Below are 17872 nucleotides of genomic sequence, written 5' to 3' on the forward strand. Positions count from 1 at the left end.
GGCAGCACAAGTGGGTACGGTGGTAAAGAAGGTATATGGTTACCTGATGAAGTGTCTCGGCCCGAAACATCGACTGTACTCCTTTCCATAGTTGCTGCCTGGCCTGCTGAGTTCCTCCAGCGTTTAGTGTGTGTCGCTGGGATTTCCAGCATCTGCAGATCTTCTCCTGTTTGTAGGTGGTATGAATACTTGATCACTTGAGGTTTTGAGTCCAAAAGTTTGGAAGTTGTGTTGCAAATGTTTAAACCTTTTGGTTCGGTCATGTTTATCGTATTGTGTGCTGTTCTGGTCACCGCACCATAGGAAGATTGTGGGGGCTTTGGAGAGGGTGGTCAGGATGTAGCCTGTATTGGATTGGAGTGTATTAGCTATAAGGAGAGTGTGGACAAATTTGGATCTTTTCCTCTGGAGCACTGGAGGCCAAAGGGAAACCTGATAGGATGACCTTAGGAGAGACTTGGACAGGGTATATTGAGTTCTTTTCCCAGTGTGAAAATGCCAGATACGAGAGGGCATAGCTTTAAGGTGGGAGTGGAGAACTTTCAAGGAGATTTGTGAGACAAGTTTTTTTTTAACACACAAAGTAATAGGTGCCTGGAATGTACTGTCAGGGGAGAATGGAGCAAAGTTAAGAGGTATTTAGACAGAATCATGAACAGGCAGAGAATTGAGGAACATGGAGCTCGTGCAGACAGATGGAGTTAGTTAGATTTCATAGGCATGGTGGGTCAAAGGGCCTTTTCCTTTCCTGCATATATGGTTGTATTAGAATGAAATCACAAGGCGTTTCCCCAGAGCAGAGAGAGCAGTAACACTCAAGTGCATTGCTGGCCAGCTCAGAGAAGACAGATTTGTATGTGAGAAGACTATGCTCAAAGGTGGAACTGTAGTTGCTAGAGCATGGTGCCTGCTCACGATGGAGCCCGTCAGACATTTACAACACACCCTGACCTTTTTAACTCCGCTGTGCTGCTCTTGATGTTGTTAAGGAGTGTCTGGCAATTGCTATCTGTCCATTCAGTTGTAATCTAAGCCACAGTTGAAGCCTTATCACTTTGTGGGGAAGAAGGAACTGGAGCCGGTGTGTACTCTCTGAGGTCGAGTTCTTCCAGGATAACTAGATCAGTGATGGAAAATTGGACCCGAGTCAGCCTCCTCTGCCAGAGCTGATTGTTTGATTCCCAAACCAGCCACATGCAGAATTCTTTTAAGCTGTGACTCCTGCTCTGTAAGCCAGCGTGTTAATTATTAAGGTGATTGTAATTGGTCGGAACCTTACAGTTGTTCAAAGCATTTAAAGTAGATTTATTGTTGAAGTACGCATAAAATTTGTCTTTTCTGAGCTGGTCAGCAATGTGCTTGAGTGTTACTGCTTTCTCTGCTTTGGGGAAACTGTTGCCTTGTGATTTCATTCAAATGTAACCGTATATAAAAAAAAGATTATCTTCGTTTGTTGACCATATCATGATGCAAGTACTTCATCAAACTATCCCAGACCTTTGCCAGATGATCAGAGTTCACTGATCCATGAAAAAATCATGATGACTGACACTAATCTAAGGATGACAGTGATTGTTCTCTTCAACTTCCAGTGTGGCAGCCCAGATGTTATCTTCCGTTTTGTATTTGTAAGCAATTATCCACAACCCAGTTGCTGTTTGTGTTAATTATGCAATGTGCATGCATATTTTATGCTTTATTGGAATTTCCCAAAATCATTCATTTAAAAATCCTGAGTCCTGAGTTTGAATCCAGCCAGGTCCCAATCTAGGCAGAAGGAGCATCTGCTCAGAAGACAGGCCTGGCAGTCTACTTCCTTATCTTGCCACGAAAACCCTATGGACAACTACACTCTCTGTTGTTGTCAACAGCAATAACCAGGTGCATATATAATAAAAGCCTTAAAAAGTAAAAATATAAGGCCACTGGCACTTCATTCATGATGCCACCTAGGGACCTGGGTGGGGGCAGAGAGTTTAATAGTCTTACGGCCTGGGGGAAGAAGCTGTTTCTCTTCCTAACAGGTTCTTGAACCGGTGCTACGGTGTGTCCTGTCTGAATGTTGGACAGATGGAAGGGATTACTGACAATGCTAAGGGCCCTGTGCTAATGATAAATGTTTCTAATGGGTAAAAGAGAGACCTTAATGATTCTCTCAGCAGTCCTTACAATTCTTTGTAGGGGCTCGTGGTCAGATGTCTTGCAATTCACGGACCAGCCAGAGATGCGGTTGGTCAGGCCACTCTCGATGCTGCTACTGTAAAAATTGGCTGAATGGTGGTGGGGGAGGTGAACCTTCCTTCCCTCAGTCTCATCAGGAAGTGAGGACACTGCTGTTCGCTGTTGACCAAAGAGATGGTATGGAGGCGAGATCTTCCATTATGTGCACTCCCGGAAACTTGATGCTCCTAACTCTCTCTACAGAGGGAGGAGTGGTCAGCCTGCGCCTTCCTGAAGTCCACAATCATGTCTTTGGTCTTGTCCACGTTGAGACTCAAGTTGTGCTTGTACCATCTGCTGACCGCTCTGCCTTCGCTCTGTATGTCGTCTCGTCTCGTCTCGTCATCGTCGCTGATGAGGCCAACCACTGTTGTGTCATCAGCGAACTTGACGATTCGGTTTGAACTGGATCGAGCCATGGTGGTCGTGCATCAGCAGCTTGAACAGCAGCGGGCTGAGCCTGCAGCCCTGGGGAGAGCCGGTGCTCAGCGTGATGGAGCTGGAGATGTTTTCTGTCAACACAGACTGACTGTGGCCTTTCTGTTGAGGTCCAGGATCCAGTTATAGAGCAAGGTGTTGAGACCCAAGGAGGACAGCCCCCTGACGTATGATCATACTGAATGCTGAGCTGAAGTCAACAAACAGCATCCTGGCATATGAGGCACCATGTTCCAGGTGGGACAGGACAGAGTGGGGTGTGGAGGCTATTGCGTCATCATTGGACCAATTTGAGCAGTAAGCGAACTGGAAAGGATCCAGTGAAGCAGGAAGATGGGATAAGTCTTTTGTCTGCTTTAAATATGACCACACCACGTCATTCTTCTCCTCCAAGAGGACCACAACCTTGTCGTAGGGTTTGGACCCAGAGAGCTATGTTGGTTGGAGTTATGGCTTTGTGCTTTTGCTCTTGGTAGGGTCACCCATACCAAACGGGTCAAACGGGAGGGGCCAGACTAAAAGTCGCCCGCCAGTGTTCCAGGTGCGGGGGTACAGCTCAAGGCTGACAACGCTGACTGGTCAAACAAAATTGTTACAGAAATGGCAATGAAGGATCCTCCTTTATCTGTGTGAGGCGGTATGGGCAGGTAGAGATGGAGGACCTTCATTGCCGCTCAGCAGCATAACAGGCAGCAAGTAAGCATGTCACTCTTCTCAGAGTGTAATACAGCATGGAGGTAGGCCCTTCAGCCCATGTGTTCACTGCTGACCAGAGCATTCTCCCTGCTGTTGTATTTTAGCTTTCCAGATATCTGCAGTTTTTTAAAATGTTTTCAAATTTTAAAAGGAAGTGAGCAGGGAGCATATTAGTTACAGTTTTGAGTGTGTGTAAAGAAGCTTGTTTGTTTGGAACCATTTATCTTCCTAGCACACACAAATACAACGAAAGGCCACTGCAGTGAGGTTTAATCTATGGGACAGTTGAGCTAAATGTGGTTGCATGATCGGAGGAGACGGCTAACGAAGTTCCCAGCAAATGAAGTTCAGTGCAGACAGACCTGAACTCATTTTACTGCTGTGTGCTTTTGACAAAGTCGTGGGAAAGAAAAATGAGACTTTAGTTGTGAACTGTGTTGTCATCATGAGTATTAACGATGTAAGTGGGCTTCAGTATTGCAGAAAAGAGCAAAGAAGATGAATGACAAGGTAGATAAGAGGTCCATTAGATTAACAAAGCCAACAAACTTGTAAAAAAACCAGCTTAAGAAAAATATTAATGTAAAGAGTTGTGAAACCAAGCCATAAGCGGTGCTTTCCAACTGAGAGGCACGGGTGTACAGTTGTGGCAAGTAATTCTCGAGCTGATTTCAGGAAGTGTTTCTTTGCATAGGAAGAGCTGAAGCTGAAATAGTTTGCAGAAAGGATGACTGAGGTCTTATTATTTATTTACTTAATTAGCTAAACAGCATGGAACAAGCCCTTCCAACCCAACAAGCTGCACCAGCCAGCAACCCACCTATTGAACCCGAGCCTAGTCTCAGGACAATTTACAATGACCAATGAACTGTGACCACTTTGGACTGTAGGAGGAAACCGGAGCGCCCGGAGGAAACTGTCTTGTAGAGGGCTCTGGAAGTGAACTCTGAATGCCAATACTCTGAGTGGTAGTAGCGTCACAATAACCTCTGCACTACCGTGCGCCCCGCGTATCATTAGAGACTTTTTTTGTGTGTGACAAACTCTGCTATCTATAACTTCAGTGAAATTGGATGAGGTTGATTTTGGATAAGCTGTAATTTGCACTTAAGTATCAGGAAAGCATTGCTTGCTGCTTGCCTGTGATCTAAGCAGCAGCTCATAGACTAACCACTTGCATTTATCCTCCTTCCTGAATGAGGCTCCCATTGTATGCACCGCTGTCATTCCTCTTTAACGTTGAACTGAATTGCAGACCCCACTCAGATAGGTTAGATATGTTTACGTTCAGTCAAATATTTTAACTTTGGTTTGGTTCAGGAATAGTAAGTGTGAGCATGCCATCAGGTTGGTCACCCCCATCCTGATTCAATGAATATTGATTCCTCCTGGTAAATAAAAATTTCCTTGTCGTCCCCTCTTCTTCTATTCCCCACTCTGACCTTTCACCACTTCTCCCCGGGTTTGCTCCTCCTCCCTTTTCTCCCATGGTCCACTCTCCTCTCCTATCAGATTCCTTCTTTAGCCCTTTACATACCCGCCCATTTGGCTTCTCCTGTCAATTTCCAGCTAGCCACCTACCCTTTTTCTCCCCCCCCCACACCTTTTTATTCTGGTGTCTCCCCACTTCTCAGTCCTGAAGGAGGATCTCTGCCTGAAACGTTGACTGTTTATTCACCTCCATGGATGCTGCCTGACCTGCTGAGTTCCTCCAGCTTTTTATCAGTTGCAGAATAAGTGCAATGTTGTGTAAAACTATGCTTATTATTATAGTTTTATACCTTGGTGATACCACATGATGAGATCACTTTAGAGTCAGAATAAGGTTCAATATCACCGGCATGTCTTGTGAAATTTGTTAACTTTGTGGCAGTAGTACTTTGAAATACATAACTATAGAGAAAAAAACAAATTACAGTAAATATATGTGTGTGTGTGTGTGTGTGTGTGTGTGTGTGTGTGTGTATTAAATAGTTAAATTGAATAAGTAGTGCAAAAAATAGAATTAAAAAAAGTAATGATGTATATAGTGGTATTGCAGAAAAAATTGTGGTAAAGGTTGTTATGTTGCAGGAATTGAGTGCATATGATTAATATTCAGAATGAGACATCAATTAAACTGCAATACTAGATTTTGGAACACCTCTGTCAATAAAAGGAGTAAAAGATTCTTGTGTCATCTAAGCTTGGGTGATGGGTTAATTCTCTCTGTGGCTGGAAATCCAATCTGCCAGCTTATGTGGGCTGGGCTTTGTGAATTTTAACAAGGCTGTAAAATGGACAATTTCGCTATGTGGAGAAAATTACCGCCCCTGTAACATGTCTCCCACGTGATTCCTTTTAGCCCTGAACTGAAGATTTGCCGGGAACTCTAAAGTCTAGTTAATCTTGTTATCAAACATAGGGACATGGCAAAGAATGGGAAAACGTAAGGATGAGAGATTTGAATTGAACAAAATAGAATCTTTTATCGGTTACAAGAGCTTACTTAACAGCTCTGAGAGCTCGGCTCCTGAAAGCCACAAGATGAATCAACTGGTACATGCTAAATCTCCTTAAAAAAACTCATTTCATTTTCTGTTGTTAGCGTTAATCTCCTTCTGTCAGGGCTGATCTCCACCTCTTGGCAATAGGTAGGTTCCTATAAATTCAGAGTCGTAAATTACGCTGCTAAATCAATGCTTTTTTTTCAGGCTTAAATGATTTATGATATTACCTGACAATGTTCTATAATTAAATGAATGCAAAGCAGCTAACAGTACTGGAGCATTGCTTTACGTGATTTTCTGAGGCAAATTAAATTAATCATATAGACCATTTGGAAAGTGTTACTTGAATTGCTATTCAAAAGCAAAGGCGTTTTTAGGATATGTGAGGTACTGAACTCCTTTGTGGGATAATCAATGGCATTTTCAGTACTAGATAAATAGTGGGTTCTCTGGCACGTTTGCATTCACCTTTGTAATTTGTGTGTTAAATCATTTTTGCAATTATTTTGTTATCTCGGAGTAATAATAGATTCCTGGGGGGGTGGGCTTCAGTTACGTACAACATTCCTGGAAGACTCTTTCACTTTATTATGAGGAGGGCATTCAAGCATTAGAATCGATATTGGAGGTTGAATAGAGAGGAGGTGGGGGTGATGGAAATTAATTTCCCTTTTGTATTCTGGATTATGAAACATACTTCATTTGATGGTGTATTTTGAAGGCTGGAGCCACATTGGCAGTGTTTTGATAATTTCCCAGTGCTTTGAAATTATGCTTATTTATGTAAGTTATTGGCTCGTGCTGTACGCAAAGCTACTTGGGAGTCAACAAGATTAGTTAGGTAAATTCTGCTGAGGTGTTATAATCAGCAGCACACTTATAGCACTCGTCTACTTGCTCAGGTGCTACATCAACATGGGGGAACATTGCGCAGTTGAAATGAGACTCCATATAACTAAGCTAATGTAAAGCTTCTTGGTCCCATTACTAACACAGCATAAATTGTACTCTATTAAAATTGATGCATTTTCTGTCAATGCAAATGTGTGAATGGTTCTTTCACTTTGGAAACTAATAGCTTGGCAAACCAAACCATCTTTTATTATTTCTTTGCTGAAGTCTTTCTTGTGATGTGCAGCAGAGCATTTGATTTGTTCTTGCGGGTGATGGATAGTTCAGCAGTTCCTTTGATTATAGCATCCCTCTATCTTCTTCCTTTTCATAAGAAGATTTAAAGGAGTGAAGGATGGAATGCACATCCATGCCAAATTGTAATGAGCTAATACATTTTGTTAAAGGTGTTCAGCTGAACCTAGTGGGAGTGAATAGATTTTGATTGTTAATAGATAACTGTTTGAAGCCTTGGTCCCAAACATATACAAGTATAGGAAACCCATATGGTGAGAATTAACTTACAGGTTTACAGTGACTGTTTGGACAAGTTCACTCCTCAACTCAATGGCATTTCCCAAATGCCATCCTAATTTTTAGCTTGGAAATATTATTCTGCAGATTACAAATGCTTCTGTTGGGGATAAAGGTTTCACAGCTTTCAGTAAACTGCAAATTCTATTATTCACGCTTTGAATCTTGAGATGGAATTACTTTTTTTTTAACCTTCCCTTGGAATCTGTGAACATACCTTGTAAAATATGTGGAAGGAAGGGATGGTGCTTGTGGCTTAGTGGCTACATCTGGGGACTATTGTGTGATGCCATTGTCCTTGCTGTTCCCTCCGTTCATCTGCAATCCTGTAAATGCTTACCATTGTGGTTGATTTAATGGGATACTCAAGGTCAGTTATATTGATTGCCATGATAAAATTACATTTTCTTTTTATAGCACACATGTAGCTAATATTTAATAGCTTGGATATTTTAGGTTAAAAGATATTTGATTTATATCGTTAACCATATCCTTACTTCGTTATAATTTCTCCATCCTGTTTTGTTTTCTTCAGAGCAGTAGATTTGAGGTAGGAGATCATATTAGACTCAGCCTGGGCTCCACGGACACCCTGCTTTAATGGTATTGGTCCATGGCATAAAAAAGGTTGGGAATCCTATCTGAGAGCATGTCCTGAATAGCTATAATCTGCAGTAATGAGGATTTGCAAGGAGTATTAACCATGGAGGCAACAATCACGATGCCTTTCACACACAACAGAGACCCACTTCTAATCAGCATCTCCATCCTTGATTTATTTTATTCCTTTTCTCTCTTCAACCTTTTGATTGGAAATTGGAATATAAGAGCAGGGATGTGATGTTGAGTCTCTCTAAGGCACTCATGAGACAACATTTTGAGTTTTGTGTGCAGTTTTGGGCTCCTTATTTTAGAAAGGATATACTGACATGGGAGAGGGTTCAGAGAAGATTCACGAGAATGATTCATGGAATGAAAGGTTTACTGTATGAGGAACATCTGGCAGCTCTTGGGCTGTATTCCCTGGAGTTCAGGAGAATGAGTGGGGATCTCATAGAAACGTTCAAGATGTTAAAAGACCTAAACAGATTAGATATGGCAAATAAAAACACAAAATGCTGGCAGAACTCAGCCCGCCAGACAACATTTTGTGTTTTTATTTATTTCCAGCATCTGCAGATTCACTGGTGTTGCTGTAGATATGGCAAAGTTATTTCCCATGGTAAGGCGGTCTGGGACAAGAAGGCATGAGTTCAGGATTGAAGGAAGTCCATTTAGAACTGAGATGTGGAGAATTAACTTTAGTCAGAGGGTGGCAAATCTGTGGAATTTGTTGCCACGAGCGGCTGTGGAGGCCAAGTCATTGGGTGCATTTAAGGCAGAGATAGATAGGTTCTTGATTAGCCAGGGCATCAAAGGGGTAGGGGAGAAGGCAGGGGAGTGGGGATGACTGGAAGAATTGAATCAGCCCATGATTGAATGGTGGAGCAGACTCGATGGGCCGAATGGCCTACTTCTCCTATATCTTATGGTCTCATGCTATGACATGTCTGCTAATGTCAAGTAAATATAACTAACCAAAGACTAGGAGAGAACTTTACAAGAATTATTAATTATTATTTTCTAGGTGTACTTGGAACTGTTCAAAATTAAATTTATTACTAAGTAATTATAGAATTCTTTTGCATTTCGGATTCAGTTCACATTTAATCAGAACTGCTTTAATGACTTAAATGGCCAGATGTAATATTCAGATTATGACTTCAGCTGGAGGTTTTGCTTACATGAGCATCAAGTGTGTGTGTGTGTGTGTGTGTGTGTGTTCCAATGTGAACTAGAATTTTTTTTAGCATACTTTTAGACCATAAGACATAGGAGCAGAATTTGACCTTTTGCCCCTTCGTGTCTGGTCCACCATTCCACCATGGCCGATTTATTATCCCTCTCAACCATATTCTCTTGCCGTCTCTCCATAACCTTTGACACGCTGACAAAATCACGGACCTATCAACCCCCGTTTTAAATATACTCAATGACTTGGCCTCCACAGTCACCTCTGGCAACGAGCTCCACAGATTCACCACCCTCAGGCTGAAGTTTCTCCTCGTCTCTGTTCTAAGCAGACATCCCTCTATTCTGAGGCCATGCCCTCTGGTTCTAGACTCGCCCACTACAGCAAACATTCTCTCCATATCCGCTCTATCTAGGCCTCTCAGTATTTGATTGGTTTCAATGAGGTCTGCCCTCATTCTTCTGAATTCCAGCTTGTTTCTAAGTATACTGCATGAAAGATTTACAATGAACATTTACAATTATTACACCCTCAGAGAGATCATGTTGAAAATGGTAAACATATTTGTCCCATTTCCTGCAGGTGGGACGGACATCATTTCATGTTTCATGGGCCACAACTTCACCATTCCAGTTTACAGAGGAGAGATACAAGCAAGGAACTTGGGAATGGCTGTGGAAATCTGGAATGAAGAAAGTGAGCACAATTTTAATGTCTCTTCCTAATAATCTGCCATGTTTTAAACCCGTAATCTGCTATTTTATCATGTTAATAAATATGTTTCTACACAACTGCCAGTGAGGACAATGAAAAGGTTGAACTTTCGGACAGTGGATCAAATGACATAATAAACTTCTTTGAGTCCACTTCGGCTACGTCCACACTACACCGGATAAATCCGTAACTGAAGCTTTTTCTCTTCGTTTTGACCCTTCGTCCACACTAAAATGGCGTTTTCATCCCCCAAAACCGGAGCTTTTCAGAAGCACTCTCCAAAGTGTGTAGTTTTGAAAACACCGGATTGGCCGGATCAGTGTGGACGAGGTAACCGGAGACTTCTGAAAATGCTGTCAGACGGCAGCGTGCTATGTCATTGTTTTCTTGAACGCAACCTAACAATTTCAGAACAGACGGCAACGAAACTGATGCCAGAAGAGTTAGAAATGTACTCACCAAATACTTTGACCCATAACTTACTGAATAAATAAGTATACTCACTTTGCCCTGTTTTCTGTCCTTGCTCGTATGAAGGTGGTTTACCTATTTATGCAAGTACTTCTCTGATAATAGATGTGTAACAGCCTAATGTAACATTGTATGGAAATACAAGATAACACTGATGCAGACATGTTTTATACATTTAACAAGGTTCTTTTTTTAATGCAACAGAGTTAGTCAGTTTTTCAATGTTCGTCATCAGCCGGGTCAATCTGTCCGTGAACTCCCTGTCAGTTGCCTCTGTACGCTCCAGTATTTTTTTTACTTTTAAGTTCTCCTGCGCGAAAGCCAACAGCTGTCCGTCATTTTAAGTTTTTCTGGTCTGTAACTACACAAACGCGCACTTTTACGGCGAGATTCGACACCAAACATGTCACTTGTTTTTGGTAGATGTGTCCTGCGCATGCGCAGGAGGAGGAGATTCGCCGAAATCTCCATTTCAATGTGGATAGAGATATTTTTAAAAACACATAGTGTGGACACCTATCGTTTTTATGCAAAACCAGTGTTTTCAAACTTATCCGGTCTAGTGTGGACGTAGCCTGAATTGGAAGTATCAAACGCAATTAATTTGCTGTTAAGTGCTTTAAGATGTCAAGATATGCAAGCCATCTTGTATCTGTAGACAATATAAATGTCCCTTGAATTTGACTTCAGTTGCTCAGGTAGAGTCACAGAGCATTACAACTCAGAAACAGGCCCTTTTGACCCATCTAGTCTGTGCTGGCATGTTTTTCTGTTTAGTCCCATCTGCCCACACTTGGACCATAATCCTTCATAAACGTCTTTTAAATGTTGCTGTTGAATCTGCATCCACCACTTCCTTGCCTTTCACACAGCTTTAGGTTCCTCTCTCTGGCCGTCAGTGCACCATCTCTTCTCTGGCTCATCCCTGGTTGAGGAACAATCACCCCCTTATCTCCCTTCTCGCTGAGGCTCTTTCTCCAGAGCCCACTGCACTTGACCTTCCTGCTTCCTTTTAAAATCTTTCCTAAAGCTCATCTTTAGGGCCAAGTTTCTTTTGCTCCACAGGATCACTTTGGGTTGACATCATCTTTCATCTTGATACTTGAATTATCAATGTACGGCCTGTGCCATTTCTTACCTACATATCTTTATCTGTGCCTGCTTAACATATCTTCAACAACTTGCAGAAAAACACGTCACGGTTTTGTCAAACTGTCCCCGAACACGACCCTGCCCAACCTTTGAGGATGAGCTCACAGGTTCTACCCTGAATGGATTTCCAACTTTTTAACGCCCCCAGTTCCTGTTCAGCTGTTACCTTTCCATCTGACATCAATCCTAGCAACCCTTCTTCCTCTGATCTGTTACCTGCTGGTATCTTCTCCATCTGCTACTTATCTGTCCACAAGGGTCCACTTATGTTGGGGTCAGTTTATTGCTGTTCCATCCCCTTGAATGAATGAGGAGAGTTCAGTCTGAGAGAACTCCTGCCAGGCCTGGATCATTCACTATATTGTTCCTGGTTAGTAACTCATTTGATGAACCTTAAAACTGTTGTCACATAATATTTTACTGATATTTTTGATATTAAGAACACCTTTACCTGTTGGGAAACTTCAGACCCCCCCCCCCCCCATCAATTTTCCTTTCATCAATAAAAAAACTCAAATTAATTATAATCCATTGCAGCTTTTAATGAACAATGTGTACATGATGGCCATAGTGCCAAAATTTAATTAATTATTTTATAGAGAAGGTAACCTGCATTAAACAGTCCATTGAGTAAGTTTCAACAAAACAGCAATAAACATGATGGGAAACATGACATTGATTCTGTTTTCACCCACAGGGCAAGTTCTGTGGGGAGAAAGTGGAGAGCTGGTGTGCACCAAACCCATTCCCTGCCAACCTACACGCTTCTGGAATGATGAAAGTGGCAGCAAGTACCACAAGGCATACTTTGCTAAATATCCAGGTATGAGCAGACCCCTAATGCCTTTTGTAACAGTGACTTTACTTCCCTTTGTGGGCAGTAGGGAGTGTTCAGAGGCACTGCGATGTAAATCTGGAGGTTCATTTGGCTCCTGGGCCTAGAGTACTTTAATATGATGCCTTTACATCAATGAGGCTTTATAATACCTCAGTGATGTGGTAAACATACCAAATAGAGCTCTATCCATCTGACTCGTGTCAAACAGTGATATAACAGTGATAAAAGTCTTCAGCCCCCAACCCTTTGTTCACATCATTGAGTATTGCAACCTGGGATTTTGATCAGTTTAACTGAGAGTTTGTTTTGCTGGGTCACATACTTTTTCCCCCCCCACAGGAGAGCCCTCCCCCCCCAGAAACCAGGAAAAACTAAAAATTCAAGAACTGAAACGTCAGCAGTTCAAAAGTATTCATCCCCCTTTGCTCAGTACTTAGTTAAGCCACCTTTCGCTGCTGTTACAGCCGGTAGTCTTTTTGGATAAGTCTCCATTAGCTATGCACAATGTAATGGAGCAAGATTTGCAAATTGCTCAAGCTGTGTCAAGTTAGTTGGAGAGCAGTGATCAACAGCAATCTTGAGGTCTTGCCCGAGATGTTAGGGTCAGGGCTCTGACCGGGCCACTCAAGGACATCAATTTTCTTCATTTGAACCCACTCCATGTTGCTCTGGCAGTGAGCTTTGGGTCATTGTCCTGCTGAAAGACAAACTTCCTCCTCAGTTTAAGCTTTCTGGCAGAGACTAGCAGGTTTTCATCCAAGGTGTCTCTGTATTTAACAGCATTCCTCTTCCCATCAATCCTGACCAGATACCCAGTCCTTGTTGCTGAAAAGTGTGATGCTGCCTTCACTAAACTTTACAGTAGGGATTGTGTTACCTGGCTGATGTGTATATTAGATTTATGCAACATGTACCACTTAATGTTGAAGCCAGTAAGTTCCACTTTAGTCTCATTGGACCACAAGACCTTCTTTTACATCTTTACTGTATCTTCTAAGTGACACTTTGCAAAGCCTTTACAAGCAAGTGTATGTGTTTTTTTTTAAGCTAGGGCTTTTTCCTTGCCTCTCTTCCAAAAGTACCCTTTTTGTGCAAGGCCTTAGGGATTGTGGAGCCATGAACTTCATCTCCAGTTGCAGCCACTGCTTCTGTAGCTCACTCAGAGTAACTGTTGGCGGCACAGTAGCCTCTCTTAAAAGTGCCGTACTTCTCCAGCGACTAAGGTTAGAGCGGCAGCCTGATCGAGGCAGAGTGGCTGTGGTTTCATATTATTTTCACTTTTTTTTTTACAATGGACTGCAATGAGCTCCAAGAGATGTTCAGTCCATTTGAGAAGATCTTGTACCCTTTCCCAGATCTGTGGCTCTAGTACCATTTCCCTGACTTGCTTGAATGCTCTTTTGTTTCAGTTTTGGTTTGGACTGTTGAAAATCTACCTTACTGTTAGTCCTTACAGAGCCAGGGGGTATTTGTTCTTATGAATTCATTGAAAACAGGTGATTCTCCGATTTCCTACATCAGCAAATTGGGTGAGTTGGTAAGGTAATATACAGTATTGCCCCTGAAGAAAGTTAGTTTAGTAAGTGCAAAGGGAAGGAATACTTTTTTCTGCCTCACGACTTTGGTTCTGATTTTTAGTAAATTGTTGACTGGTTTTGGAATTTTTCTTTTGATTTGACATGACGCCCAGCGTTTTGTAGGTTAGCTCAAAAAATCCTACTTCAGTATATTTTAACTTCAGAAAATGAGACACTAAAGTGTGAAAATAGTTGTGGGAAGCTGAATACTTTTTCAAGGCACAGTAAGTAACAGAACTGAGTTAGAATAATGGGCAAAAGATCCTTTTTTTTGCATGAGTTGAATATCCTAAGTTTTCAGAATCTAGTGAAGGTCTATTTACTCACTACTCAGTAAATAGAAGCTACAGCAACTTCTTCCAATAAAGGCAGGCTAAATAATCCAGAAAAATGCAGAGAGTGAAGGCTGATTATATGTACATTCTCTGCATAAAACCGGTTTAAGTCACATGCAACAAAATCATCACCAAGTTGTTTGATGGGGATATCACCCAGTTACTACATCGCTGGCTGGGTTAAAGTATTGTCACAGTCAGTGGACATGTCTTGTAGAGGAAAGAAAAGCAATGACGTGTGTGCAAGTATTTTTCCACATAACACTGGCGGCTTGTGGATTTATGTGGGGTGACTGCCTTGTTATTCTAAAGTAGTGTCGGGGTTGTGAATAGTTTCCTTCCTTTACCTGTCTGAACTGAGATGATGTGATTCATGAGTCCTATGTGAGACCTTTACATGGATGTTGACTGGGGGGGGGGGGGGCACATATTTGAGTTGCTTGGATTATTGCATTATGCATTGGGCCATTCTGTATTCCTGGGGGGGGGGGAACTCCCAAGTTTCAGGTTCTTGAGACAGGGATACACCTGAATTGCTCAGGATGTTTCAAAAAGGTAAAGGAAGCAAATTAGTGCAATAATTGTAAATGTAACAGATAGAATCTAATCTACATTGGCTGTCAGCGCCCTCTCTGCCTCTTTATTAAGGAGGGAGGGAGAGAGACGGTGGCTTGTTGAATTGTTGGAGTGAACAATTGGATTTTGAACTAAGAGGGGGAGTGTTGATGCTTAGCTGCTGTGTGTGCATGGGAGGCTTTAGGATTCTAACATTTTTCTGCCACTTGTTCCTTGGGGTACTCTTCTGTTTTCGGGGATGCCTGCAAAGAGTAAGAATTTCAGGTTGTGTACTGTATTCATTTTCTGATATTAAATGGAACCTTTTGAACCATTTAATCTTATATCATTCAGTTTTAAAAAAAGAAATACAGTACAATAGAGTTTTATGAAGAACTATACATAAACTGATAAAGTCTGACAAATAACCAACGTACTAAAGGGGACAGACCATGCAAGTAAAAATAGTACTGATAACATGGAGTCCTTGAAAGTGAGTCTGTAGATTGTAGAATCAGTTCATTGTAGTGGTGATTGAGTTATCCATATCGGTTCAGAAGGCTGATGGTTGTAGGGTAATAACTCTTCTTGAACCTAGTAGTGTGGGCTTCTGTTCCTCCTCCTTGATGGTGGTAGTGAGAAGAGGGCATGGCCTGGTGGGGGCCTTTGGTAATGGATACTGGTTTTGTGTGGCAGTCTGTGCTGGTGATGTAATGGTACCCACATCGGAACTTCAGAACAAGTGGTCCCAGGTTCGAATCCGGCTGGCAACTTGACCCAGTAAAACAAATGCTAAAGAAACGGCAAGGTTGTCGCCGATGCGCTAGATGACGCGTAGAGAGGAACATTTTTAGCGGCAGCGCTCTATGTAAATATACTTATTGGTAGGCAGGACTTTGCCTGTGACAGACTGGGCTGTATCTACAACTTTCTGAGTGTTTTTTGTTCCTGGGGATTGGCATTTCCGTATCAGGCCGTGCTACACTCAGTTAGGGTACTCTCCACTGTGCGTCTATAGAAGTTTGTCAACGTTTTGGTGACATGCCGACCTATGCAATCTTATAAGAAAGTGGAGGCGCTGTGATTGATTGGGCTGTATCCACCACTTGCAGTAGCTTCTTCTGTACCCTTTAAGTGGTGATAGTATATCTAGAACCAGATTGTATGTTGATACCTGGAAATATTTACTGCTGACTAATTGATCTGAAATTCTGGTTGATCAATATTTGGCTGTCTTGATTTTATTTCCTTCCTGTACCTTAAGCAAAAGGTGATTTAAGATCATTGATAATGTTTGTTTAAGATTAAATTCTTCTTTTATTATTTATGCTTTAACTGTTATTCACCATCAATTTGTCAATATTGTTTTACGATTGTTCTTTGAGAAGCTGAATTTCTGATGAGATTTGTGTTGATCATCTCATGCTAGCTTTTCTTGTAGCTGATCCCAGAATCATCTGTGCTGTCAAAGCTTAGTTTTGTTTGCATGTCATTCCACCAAAACTGTTTTGTCACATGTTTGGGTAATTCTCAGTCCAGCCAATTGCCACAATTATTGACTGCAGTCTCCCTGATGAGTTGCTAATCTTTGCCCCTGATAATACTTTATTTGCTAAACGAGTGCAATCTTCTTTGGTCGGATTCTACAAGACTGATACAGCCACTTAATACCACGCCTGTAATAGTGCAATCAATTAGAAGGGCTATTAGAATTACAAATGCTTAGGATTTATTGAGCGTGTCCAATGACACTCTGGTTAAAATATGAATTCAGTCCCACTGCTAATTATAAAGAATATCAAATTCCAGTGGAATAATTATAAATGTAATAAGCTCCTACTCCAAATTGTTTTATAGTAAATACGGTACTGTGTGCAAAAGTCTTAGGCACCCTAGTTTTTTTTGTATATAAATTTTGTTTTAGGTGTTTAATTTTTGTCTCCTGCATTGGTGTGTGAGTAGAAAAGAGCGAGATTTAGATTTCCAAACATCCATTTTCCAAAAAATTAAATGCTACAGAGATTTTTTTTCCTGCATTTTGTTAAAGGAAATAACATTAAGTAATAGACCACTTTTCAAATAAAAACCTCATTGCTTTGTAGGCATATAGCCAAGTGCATGACTAAACAACGACAACAAACAGGTACCAGTGATCAATGACATAATGAGTTGAATGAACTAAACTGATTAAAGGAAACGGAAATGGGTGTAGAAAGAAACAAACTGGGCGAAGGACAATCAAACCTAGAGGTGAGGGTGTGACAGATGTGACAGTTTAACTGTCAAATCATCAATTCTTACACCAAGACGCTAGTGAGCAGAGCAACAAGACACAAGGTGGGCATCCTCCATCAGCAAGGTCCCTCCCAGGCAGAAACTTTGCAGCAAACAGGAGCTTCAAGATATGCTGTCCATGCTCTTCTGAAGAAGCACAATGAAATGGGCAAGGTTGAGGACTAGAAACGCGATTGTTGGCCATGGAAACTGAGTGCACCAGATAAGAGATGCATCAAACTGACATACCTTCTAAATTGGAAAAAGTCCAGCACTGCTTCTTAGCTCTGAACTCACAGAAACCACTGGAACCCAAGTACAGATTTCCCCCGCTCTTTGAAGGCAGAGCATTCCTATGAAACGGTTCGTAAGCCGGAATGTCGTAAGGTGAAGAAGCAATTACCATTTATTTATATGGGAAAAATTTGTGAGCGTTCGCAGACCCAAAAAATAACCTACCAGATCATGCCAAATAACACATAAAATCTAAAATAATAGTAATATGTAGTAAAAGCAGGAATGATCTGATAAATACACCACCTATATAAAGTAGGAATACTTTTCTGCAATCATTGCAGCACTGTCCACCGCAGCGAAAATCTCACGCAAGCACTCTGGGCAGAAGCACTCTCTCCAGTAACCTTTAAGCTATGAAGCTGCCAAATCAAACCAAATAACACATAAAAATACACAGCCTATATAAAGTAGAAATAATGTATGTACAGTGTAGTTTCACTTACTGGAATCGGGAAGACAGTGAGCAACTGATGATGGTGCGTTAGGCTGAGTTGTCGAAGGTTGGGGTGGTGGGAGGTAAAGGAGACTGGGGTGTCATCTCATCATCATCTGTTTCCATCAGGGCAGGCAGGTTATCTTCTATGTCTGCCTGCCTCGAT

General features: G+C 41.6%; 1 protein-coding gene across 1 annotated transcript in view; it reads left to right on the forward strand.

The window, feature by feature from the left end:
* Nucleotides 1-17872, forward strand: part of aacs (acetoacetyl-CoA synthetase) — a 152812-nt gene that overhangs the window by 115700 nt on the left and 19240 nt on the right. Inside the window, exons 13-14 of the mRNA XM_073065526.1 lie at nucleotides 9643-9756; nucleotides 12095-12220. Coding sequence (XP_072921627.1) covers nucleotides 9643-9756; nucleotides 12095-12220 — 240 coding nt within the window. The remainder of the gene's footprint in view (nucleotides 1-9642; nucleotides 9757-12094; nucleotides 12221-17872) is intronic.

Source organism: Hemitrygon akajei, chromosome 14 (genome assembly GCF_048418815.1).
Source record: "Hemitrygon akajei chromosome 14, sHemAka1.3, whole genome shotgun sequence".
Taxonomy (NCBI): domain Eukaryota; kingdom Metazoa; phylum Chordata; class Chondrichthyes; order Myliobatiformes; family Dasyatidae; genus Hemitrygon; species Hemitrygon akajei.